This window comes from Cebus imitator, unplaced genomic scaffold, assembly GCF_001604975.1.
Source record: "Cebus imitator isolate Cc_AM_T3 unplaced genomic scaffold, Cebus_imitator-1.0 Scaffold187, whole genome shotgun sequence".
In the NCBI taxonomy this organism is placed as follows: domain Eukaryota; kingdom Metazoa; phylum Chordata; class Mammalia; order Primates; family Cebidae; genus Cebus; species Cebus imitator.
Genome location: NW_016107502.1, coordinates 2,302,108 through 2,313,113, shown reverse-complemented (window position 1 = coordinate 2,313,113; position 11,006 = coordinate 2,302,108). Strand labels below are relative to the sequence as shown.

Genomic DNA, 11,006 nt, shown 5'->3' with positions numbered 1-11,006 from the left:
AAAAAAAAAAAGAAAAAAGAAAAAAAAAAAAGAAAAGACAGTGAGAAGTGGGTGGATCTAGGGATATGAAAAACTGGTACGTTTTGTGGAGGAGGTGAGAATGAGACCGTCATCCCTTCAGGGATAGAAAAAAATCATGATCAGAGGAGATGCAGAAACAGGAGAGGGGCAGATGAGGAAGGACAGAATCAGCTGTTAGGGTTTGCAGAACAAAGGATGAAGAAAACAGCTGCCGATAGCAGTGACCTTCCTCCCCCATCACGAAACACACACACACACACACACACACACACACACACACACACACACACAGGCACATGCTTAACCCAAAGGGTCACTGGACTCCAAGTGCAGGTGACGTGGGTTCTTGCCCCAGCCCTGCCATTTAGACTGCATGTGTCACAGCATGGCAGGGTGAGTCAGAAAGGGACCTGGGTTCATGGCTGGTTTTGTAAGAATTATGAACCTTAGCAAGTCACTTCACTTACTAAGCCTGATAAGGAAAATAAGTCAACTGAAACCCTTTTATTGCTAACAGCCTGATTCCACCTTCTAATCCCAGGGTCCAGGAGTAACCCACAGACAAGAGAAGGTAAGGAGACAGCTCTGGGGAAAAAAAAGCAGGAGGCAGGAGAAGCAGGATCCTGGGGGAGATGGGTGCAGTCAGCCGTGGTACACCTGGCTGTGTCTGGCAGGTCCTCCTGTATCAGCCAGAGGAGAGGGCGCTGGGGACCAGGCGGACCAAGGCTGAGGCTGAGGGGGCAGACAAGGGCGGTCTGTGCCTAAGGGCAGTCTGTGCCTGAGGGCTCTGACGGAGGGGACTGCTGAGGCAACACCGTTTCCCCTTCGTCAGCTCAGATCTAGGAAAGGGAAGTCAGCAGTTGTCACACCGTTTCAGGTCACGACACTGCCTACCTTCCCACCCATCACCAGCTCCTTCTCCTCTTTCCCCGAGTCCCTTTCTTCTTTGGCTCTCCAGAACAGGGAGACTGTAATTAAGATGAATAAGACTAGGCTGGGCATGGTAGCTCACATGTGTAATCCCAGCACTTTGGGAGGCCGAGGCGGGTGGATCACGAGGTCAAGAGATCGAGACCATCCTGGTCAACATGGTGAAACCCCGTCTCTACTAAAAATACAAAAAATCAGCTGGGCATGGTGGCGCGTGCCTGTAATCCCAGCTACTCAGGAGGCTGGGGCAGGAGAATTGCCTGAACCCAGGACGCGGAGGTTGCGGTGAGCCGAGATCGCGCCATTGCACTCCAGCCTGGGTAACAAGAGCGAAACTCCGTCTCAAAAAAAAAAAAAAAAAATTTTTTTTTAAAAGAAAATAGCCAGGCGTGGTGGTGCGCACCTGTAATCCCGGTTTCTCAGGAGGCTGAGGCAGGAGAATCGCTTGAACCTGGGAGACGGAGGTTGCAGTGAGCCAAGATCACGCCACTGTACTCCAGCCTGGGCGACAGAGTGAGACTCTGTCTCAAAAAAAAAAAGAAAAGAAAAGATGAACAAGACTAAGGTGGCAGGGACAGAGTCCCCAAAGATGGTGAGAAAGGGCCGTTTCTGGATTCCAGGTCTTACGCTGGAGTTGGGGAGAAACCAGGATCAGAGAGCTGGGGTTCCACTCACACATCCTTCAGCCCCTCCCAGGACCGCAGTCTCTCCTTTACTAACGCTGGGAAGGTTCCCAGTGCCCCTCTCTGCAATCATGTATGAATAAGACCGTATAAGGCTTTGCAGTTCCAGGAGAAACTGGGCTGAGCCTCATCATCCTCCACCACCACCAGGCGGCTGATGGGGGGTGGGCGGATGAGGGTTCATTGTCGCCGGGTGGTGAGTGAGACTCAGCAAATGGAGTCAGCACGGCGGGGGTGGGGGGGTGGAGGGTGGGGGGTGTTACTGATGATGGTGTCTACAGCAGAGAAGGAAAAGGAGGTTCAGACACTGGACAGGGCAAGTCTCCCCAAACACTGTCAGATAGGTCCCCTGAGGGGGCGGCACCCTAACGTGGCCACAGGCACATAGCAGCAACACCCATGGAGGAATTCATCAGAACATTTGTCCCTCTTAAGACCCCATGAAGAATGGTCACTTCCATGGTGCAGCCAAGGGCATGAGAGTCCATAGCCTCCCCCAACCCTGGGACCACCCAGAAGCTTGGGCGGTGACTTGTATCCACTCCCTGCGCCGTTCATCGTGACCCATCCAGCTCCTCAGACATTCCTTTATGCAACAAACATTTATTGAGCACCTGCCTACTTGCTCCAAGCAGGACGATGGGCTAGACGTGGAGCATATGTCAATGGGCAAGATTCAGTCCCTGACCACAAGGCCCTGATAGTCTGTTGGGGAGGCAGACACAAATGCACAAGTCTGACACAACAGCAGCACTCCAGCAGATGACACAGCATGCTATAGAAGCCCAGGAGAAGGGGCAGCGATCAATTCTGGGAAAGACAAGATGGGACGGAAGCCTTCACAAAAAAATGGTGTCTGGGCAGGGTTCTGAGGGATACACAGCAGTTCTCTGGCAGATGGTTGTTGAAGCTTTCAGGCTGAGGAAATATCCTGAGCAGACTCGAGATATGAAAGACACAGGGCAGAGACACCAGGGCATGGCTCTGTGAGGGCATGGATATGAGGCTAGAGGAGCCCTGGGGCTGCCTTTACTACATGGGTCTGCTCCAGCCCTCGCCTGGGGAGTCAGGGAAGGAGAACGGCCTAAGAAATAACAAAGGGGCTTTTGGGCGGGGTTTCCCACCCAAGTTCAAGAGGAGAAGCAGACATCTGTGTCACTGGAGAGCAGTGTGGCCAGGCCAATCAGGGGCTGGCTTTAGCCATTGCTGGGCAGGAAACCAGTGCATGCCCGAGTGTACCCTTGGCTGTGTTTTGCTCTGGTCATCAGTCATTTCTTAGGAAAGTTCCTTGTCAAAGCTCCAAGTTTGGCTTGGCTGATTCAAGGGAAAAGGAGACTTGTCTGCAGTTGAGTGGGGAAACCAGAGTGCTCAGAGCCAGTTCCAAGGGGCATGGAGCTAGGGCCAAGGCATTTCTGGGCAGCTTCATGCCACTGTTCTTGGAGCAATTTCCTGAACCCCTTACCCACCTCCTTCCCCTCCACACATCAAAGACAGTTTGGGCTGCTCTGAGTGGAAGCCCTGCACATCCTTCAGTCCTCCAAGGCCAGCCCCTCCCACCAGGGGAGCATCTGCCTTGGTGGGAGGAACCTCTCCTCTCTCAGGGCCCCCCCAGAGGACAGGCAGAGGAGCTGGCCCCTGTGATGCCCCCTGGAGATGGGCAGGGACCCAGGGTGGCATAGGCAGGGGGAGGGGCTGTCAAGGCTGGGGAGGGAGCAAGGCCCGGCTGGGACAAGGACAGAGACGTGGGGTGGGGGCAGAAGTGGGAGGGGAGGGAGGATGCCGGGGTGGAGGCCACCTCCTGAGCACCCCTGCCCCCTCGGCCTGGAGACCAGTATCGGCTTCGGAACCTTCGGAGCAGCATGAGGAACGTGATGACCAGCAGATCAAAGATGAGCTCAGCCATCTCCACCACAGACAGCACCGAGGAGCCGAACCACAGGCTCCACTGGCTGCCCAAGTTGGACAGGAGGGTGACCATCTGTGAGAGGAGAGGCACACTGATGACGGGGCAGAGGGCTCTGGGCAGGCTCTGGCAGAGGAGCCCCCATCCCTCCTCACCAAGCTGTTTCCCCTCATCCCTGAGGATGCCCGAGTCCTCAGCCTCGCAGCGGCCCCCTGGGCTCCTTGTCTCTGCTCCTGGCCAGTGTCACCCAGAGAAAACTGAGAACTGGCCCCACAGTCAGGGGCAGCTGCAATGGGGACATGGCTCGAGCACCTTCCCCCCAGCATCTGGTATGCCTGTCCCTCCCACCATCCCCGCAGACATTATGCCCTGGCTCAGCTCCTTTGTTCAACCCTCCCTAACTCCCCCCTACCCTCTTCTTTGATCCCCTGCCTCGGAGACCCAGAGCCTTCTGACCCCACAGAGACAATCTTTTGGGTTTCCCTGACAGCTGCCCTGCTAAGACAGACCCCCAGAGCATCACAGGTTCCATCCAGGCAGGACCCACCGTGACAGAGGGAGACTCAGAATTGGTTTTGTAGTTCAGCTCCTTGAAGAAGATGTTGACTTTGGCCACTCCATTCCTTAGGTGTGGGTCAGAGGGCAGGAAGAAATGGCAGAGGATGAGCTTCCTGGACCTTCGTCTAATCAGCCATATCGACCCCTCTTCCTAGATCTATTTTCCCTCCCAAAGATCCCTTTCCTGCGGCTGGGACCAGGGCAGGACTGACCTCTTGTTGTTGACGGTGTAATTGTTCTGCCGGGATAGCATCTGGAAGACCCATTCCTAGGAAAGAATGGGGTGTCATCAAGGTCATCCCATACTCTTCAGGCTTACAGGGATAGGGTTGTGTCAAACACACTCATACATATACCCAGAGAAGGCCACAGCATTACGTGGGTACACACATCCCCGACCCGTCCCTTCCCCACACTCTACCTGGGATGTCACCGAGGGCCATCGTGAGTAACCAGCAGAGAGCTGGTAGCTGGTCACACTGGGGATGGAAAAAGGTGCTCAGTGTTGGGGGCAGAGCTCTCCCACTCAAAGGTTGGGCTGGGTAACCTGTATCGTATCCAACCTGTACCCTCGGCAAGGGACGCTCACCTGCATGGCTTCCGGCACTTGGTGAAACAGCCCAGGTGGTCCGAGGAAAAGTCAGCCTGGAGCTTATAGTAGCAGTAGCCTGTGGGTACAAAGAAATGCCCGCTTTCCTAGGGCACCTCAACTTCCTCCGCCCCACACCCAAGAGGTCTCCCCAGATCTCTGAGTACCCACTTTACAAGAGCATTAGTTAGCATTACAATGATGCCTTATGAGTAGCAGTACCAAGAAGTGTCTTATGACTGGCAGTACCAGAAAGTGTTTAAGAAATTAAGCTATTGGCAACAAAAGCCAACATAGACAATTGGGACCTAATCAAACTCCACAGATTCTGCACTTTAAAAGAAACAGTCATTAGAGTGAATCAGCAACCAACAGAATGGGAAAAACTTTTTGCAGTTTACCCATCTGACAAAGGGCTGATAGCCAGAATTCACAAAGAACTAAAACAGATTTACAAGAAAAAAACAAGCCCATTCAAAAGTGGGTGAAGGATATGAACAGACACTTTACAAAAGAAGACATACATAAGGCCAACAAACATATGAAAAAATGCTCATCATCACTGGTCATCAGAGAAATGCAAATCAAAACTACATTTAGATACCATCTCACGCCAGTTAGAATGGCGATCATTAAAAAATCTGGAGACAACACATGCTGGAGAGGATGTGGAGAAATAGGAACACTTTTACACTGTTGGTGGGAGTGTAAATCAGTTCAACCATTGTGGAAGAAAGACAGTGTGGCGATTCCTCAAGGATCTAGAAACAGAAATTCCATTTGACCCAGCAATCCCATTACTGGGTATATACCCAAAGGATTATAAGGACACGTGCACACGAATGTTCATTGCAGCACTGTTTACAATAGCAAAGACCTGGAACCAACCCAAATGCCCATTGATGATAGACTGGACAGGGAAAATGTGGCACATATACACCATGGAATATTATGCAGCCATCAAAAACGATGAGTTTGGGTCCTTTGTAGGGACATGGATGAACCTGGAAACCATCATTCTCAGCAAACTGACACAAGAGTAGAAGATCAAACACCGCATGTTCTCACTCATAGGCAGGTGTTGAACAATGAGAACACATGGACACAGGGAGGGGAGCACTACACACTGGGGTCTGTTGCGGGGAAATAGGGGAGGGAGAGTGGGGGGTGGGGAGTTGGGGAGAGATAGCATGGGGAGAAATGCCAAATATGGGTGATGGGGAGGAAGGCAGCAAATCACGCTGCCACATATGTACCTATGCAATAATCTTGCATGTCCTTCACATGTACCCCCAAACCTAAAATGCAATAAAATATATTTAAAAAAAAAAAAAAAGAAAGAAAGAAATTAAGCTATCCGGGCATGGTGGTTCACGCCTGTAATCCCAGCACTGTGGGAGGCCAAGGTAGGTGGATCACCTGAGGTCAGGAGTTCGAGAACAACTTGGCCAACAGGATGAAACCCTGTCTCTACTAAAAATACAAAAATTAGTTAGGTGTGTGTGGTGGTGTGCACCTGTAATCCCAGCTACTCAGGAGGCTGAGACAGAGAATCGCTTGAACCTAGGAGGCAAAGGTTGCAGTGAGCTGAGATTGCACCATTGCACTCCATCCTGGGCAATAAGAGTGAAACTCTGTCGAAGAAGGAAAAGAGAGAAGCAAAGAAGAGGAAGAAAAGGAAGGAGGAGGAGGAGGAGGAGGAGGAGGAGGAAGGAAGAAGAAGAAGGAGAAGAAGAAGAGGAGAAGGAGAAGAAGAAGAAGAAGAAGAGGAAGAAGGAGAAGGAGAAGAAGAAGAAGAAGAAGAAAGGAGAAAGAAGAAAGAAGAAGAAGAAATTAAGCTAGTCCAGGGACAGCGGTTCAGCACTTTGGGAGGCTGAGGTGGGAGGGTCGTTTGAGCCCAGGAGTTGCAAGTGAGCTATGATTGTGCCTTTGCATTCCAACCCTGGCAACAGAGTGAGACCTTTTCTCTAAAGAATAAAATAGAAATTAATAAAGAAAGAAAATAAGCTAAGTCTGGGGAAAAACAAAACAGGATACACCAGTGTAAGGAAATATAGACTGTGGACAAAAACTTAAAAGCCATAAAGAAAAATGGGAACAATCATTGTATGAGAATAAGGGAATTAAACCACAATGAGATACCACTTCATGCCCACTAAGATGTCTATTATTTTAAAAAAGACAATAAGCCAGGCGTGGTGGCTCATGCCTGTAATCCCAGTACTTTGGCAGGCCAAGGTGGGTGGATCACCTGAGGTCAGGAGTTCGAGACCAGCCTGGCCAACATGGTAAAACCCTGTCTCTACTAAAAATACAAAAATTAGTTAGGCATGGTGGCGCACACCTGCAGTCCCAGCTCCTGAGGAGGCTGAGGCAGGAGGATCACTTGAACCCAGGAGGCAGAGGTTGCAGTGAGCCAAGATTATACCACTGCACTCCAGCCTGGGCAACAGAGTGAGACTGTCTCAAAAAAAATAAAATTAAAATTAAGAAAGACAAATAACAAGAACTGGCAGGATGTGGAGAAACTGGAACCTTCTTACACTGCTGCTAGGAATACACAATGGTGAGGTCGCTTTGGAAAATAGCCTGGCAGCTCCTCAAAAAGGTTAAATATAGATTACCATATGACCCAGCAATTCCACTCCTAGGTGTATAGCCAAGAACATGGAAAACATGTGTCCACACAAAAACGTGTATACAAATGCTCACAGCAGCATTATTCACAATAACCAAAAAGTAGGAGCAGCATAAATGTCCACTAACTGATAAATGGGTAAGCAAAGAGTGGTCTGTCCATACAAGGGAGTTTTGTTATTCAGCTATACAAAGGCACGAAGCACTGCTGTTGCTACAATACAGATGAACATTGAAAATATTACGCTAAGTGAAATAAGGTAGACACAAAGATCACATGTTCTAAGATTCTGTCTATATGAAAGATTCAGAATAAGGCCAGTCGTGGTGGCTCACTCCTGTAATCTCAGCACTTTGGGAGGCCGAGGTGGGCGGATCATGAGGTCAAGACCAGCCTGGTTAACACAGTGAAACCCAGTCTCTACTAAAAATAGAAAAATTAACTGAGTGTGGTAGCAGGCGCCTGTAATCCCAGCTACTTGGGAGGCTGAGGCAGGAGAATCACTTGAAACTGGGAGGTGGAGGCTCCAGTGAGCTGAGACCATGCCATTGTACTCCTGGGTGACAGAGCGAGACTCTCTCAGAGAAAAAAAAGGCTGAGTGTGGTGGCTCATGCCTGTAATCCCAGCACTTTGGGAGGCTGAGGTGGGTGGATCATGAGGTCAGGAGTTCAAGACAAGCCTGGTCAATATGGTGAAACCCCTCTCTACTAAAAAATACAAAAATTATCTGGGCATGATGGCAGGCACCTGTAGTCCCAGCTACTCGGGAGGCTGAGGCAGGAGAATTGCTGGAACCCGGTAGTTGGAGGTTGCAGTGAGCCGAGATCGCGCCATTGCACTCCAGCCTAGGCAACAGAATGAGACTTCATCTCAATTAAAAAAGAAAGAAAGAAAGAAGAAAGAAAGAAAGAAAGAAAGAAAGAAAGAAAGAAAGAAAGAAAGAAAGAAAGAAAGAAAGAAAGAAAGAAAGAAAGAAAGAAAGAAAAAGATTCAGAACAGAATAGGCAAATCCACAGAGAAAGAAAGAATTGTGATTGCCCTCGGGCTGGCAGTGGTGAAGGAGGGGAGGGAATCTTGGGAACTGCTAATAAGTAAAAAGATTATTTATTTATTTTTTTGAGACAGGATCTCACTCCATCACCCAGGCTGGTATGCAGTGGCCTGACCATGGCTCACTGCAGCCTCGACCTCCTGGGCTCAGGTGATTCTCTCAGCCTCCCAAGTTGCTGGGATTACAGGTAGGTACCACCATGCCCAGCTAATTTTTGTATTTTTAGTAAAGACAGGGTTTCGTCATGTTGGCCAGGCTGGTGTCAAACTCCCGGGCTCACATGATCTGCCCACCTTGGCCTCTCAAAGTGCTGGGATTACAGGCGCAAGCCACCGCGCCCGGCCTGAGCAAGTACGTGGTTTCTTTTGGGCACACCAAAAATATTCCAAAATGGATTGTGGTGATGATTGAGCAACTCTGGGACTGTACTTAAAACCTAAAACTAAAAACTAAAATTTTACTAAAATAAAGTTGTACACATTAAATGAGTGAATTGTATGGGATAAAAATTCTCTCAATAAAGCTGTTACCAAAAAATAAAATAATGGAACTGTAGATTCTCCTCCTCCCCCATTTCTCAAATTCTAAGTAATGTTATTTTGTCACTATTGCTACTTTTAGTTCCTCAGTCCAAAGTCCTTCTTCATTTCTGGCTCAAATCCCTACCAGGGCTGGAGATCTTTAGGAAGAAGGGGAGGCAGCTGGCCCTCCTCCCCAGGGAAGTAAGCCCTAGGAAATGAACAGACTGTGCTTTCAGCCTTACTTCCTCCCTCATCCTCACGACTCCTCAGCAATCAATATTCTTATTTTTCATTCACATCTGTGCAAACCCACAACGTAGAAATAATTATTTGAGGGCAGGGAGGAATGATGGGTGACGTCCCCTCTCTCCTGGTCCTGCATACCCTGGGATGTGTCACATCCTCCCTCTGGACCTCAGTTTGCTCATGTGAGAAAGGAGGTGAGGCCAGATGGCCTTTGGGTTTCCCCCAGTTCTGATGTGCTACAATCCTCTAAGGTCAGAGAGACAGGAACCAGGAGGCCACAATTGGAAAGTCCAGGCAGAAGAAAACTGTGGAGCCAGCCCAGGAAAGAAGCAGAACAGTCACCACAGGAGCGAGGCAGGGATGGACATGGACGCTGAGCTCTGGGGTGAGACAATCCACTGCTTTTGAGGGCCTCTGTGTCTCCAGTGCCCGTTACCTTGTCACCTCCCTCGATGGCCCTCAGCCCACCCTGTGGGACAGCTGGGCCCAGCAGAGCCCTGGGAGGAGGAACCACAGGGGGGACGGGCCAGCTGTGCCAGGGAAGAGCACACACTCCAGGAATAAAAGCCCTTGGAGCTTCCGCATTTTCTTTTTGTGATGTTCTTTCTCTCAGCTTCCTGGCACACAGCTTCCCTGCCAAACAACTCAGCCGTAGTAGAAAGGAAAGAGATTTGCTACTCCTACACCAGGATAAGGAGGAGATTCCAAGGTGCTCCAAACTTTGATTGTGCCCTTGTTCAGGTTAAAAAATATATATCTTAAATAAGCAGGTCCAATACATGTATTTGATTTTTGTTTTTGTTTTTGAGACGGAGTCTCACTCTGTTGCCCAGGCTGGAGTGCAGTGGCTCAGTCTCAGCTCACTGCAACCTCTGCCTCCTAGTTTTAAGAAATTTTCTATCTCAGCCTCCTGAGTAGCTGGGATTACAGGCATGTGCCACCACGCCTGGCTAATTTTTTGTATTTTTAGTAGAGATGGGGTTTCACCATCTTGGCAAGGCTGATCTTGAACTCCTGCTTTGTGATCCACCGCTTCGGCCTCCCAAAGTGCTGGGACTACAGGCGTGAGTCACCATGCCAGGCCCTCATGGATTTGATTTATAAATTGCATACCTCTACTATTGAATGGATACAGTATGTCCATTCTAAAGCATGTAAGATGGAAAATGTGAAGGAATGAGACAGACCCATGTAACTTCTAATATTTTCTTCCTGTGCCCCAAGGAAGTGTCGTGTACCCCACGAGTGCCTCCAGAGCCTGCCCAGCTAAGCGCCCTGGGCACGGAGCAGGGAAGCTGTTGGCAGAGTGTGCACTGAAACCTTAGCAGTCAGTGAGGAAGCATTGGAGATTTTCTCACCTGCTCTTCCTTCCTTCTGCTGCAGGTTATTTTTAAATGGGGCAATTCCTTGACAAATGCACAAAGGCCAAAACAGAGAGACTGCAACACTGAGAGGGAGGAACAGAGATAGAAGAGGGAGACAGAGGGAGAGGGAAACTGACAGAGGCAGAGAGCAAAGGCTGAAAAACCAGAGCGAGGGAGGATTCCTCCCGGCAGGTGGGAGTCATTCCACAAACAAACTACTCTGACAGGAAGGAGCGCCTGGGCTCGGTGAGTGCTGCGCTCAGCGGGGCAGGGCAGGGGCTCGCTTTCTCACCCCAAGAACTGTGCTTCTTGTAGTCACAGTACTCCACGTTCTGGGGCCGCGGATAGAAGATGTAGGCACAGCCACACACTTTGATCATGCTCTCCTGGAAGCAGGAGTGAATACACACCTGGAAGAGAGGAGGGGGAGAGGAGAGGGGTTCAGGCCTGATCTCAGCAGTTCTCTGCACAAAGCCTTCATCTTCTTTCCACCCCCACCCC

The 11,006-nt window shown here is 49.9% G+C and overlaps 1 protein-coding gene across 4 annotated transcripts in view; it reads right to left on the bottom strand.

The window, feature by feature from the left end:
• Nucleotides 1-2,217: 2,217 nt before the first annotated feature.
• The window catches only part of SCNN1A (sodium channel epithelial 1 subunit alpha), a 32,274-nt gene continuing 23,485 nt past the window's right edge, over nucleotides 2,218-11,006 (bottom strand). For all 4 annotated transcript variants that reach the window (XM_037744849.1, XM_037744848.1, XM_017546156.2 and 1 more), the window contains 6 exons: nucleotides 10,798-10,915; nucleotides 4,685-4,763; nucleotides 4,517-4,574; nucleotides 4,308-4,363; nucleotides 4,085-4,160; nucleotides 2,218-3,612 (listed from right to left, as the gene is read on the bottom strand). In XM_037744849.1, the coding sequence (XP_037600777.1) occupies nucleotides 3,232-3,612; nucleotides 4,085-4,160; nucleotides 4,308-4,363; nucleotides 4,517-4,574; nucleotides 4,685-4,763; nucleotides 10,798-10,915 (768 nt within the window). In that variant the 3' untranslated portion in view covers nucleotides 2,218-3,231. The remainder of the gene's footprint in view (nucleotides 3,613-4,084; nucleotides 4,161-4,307; nucleotides 4,364-4,516; nucleotides 4,575-4,684; nucleotides 4,764-10,797; nucleotides 10,916-11,006) is intronic.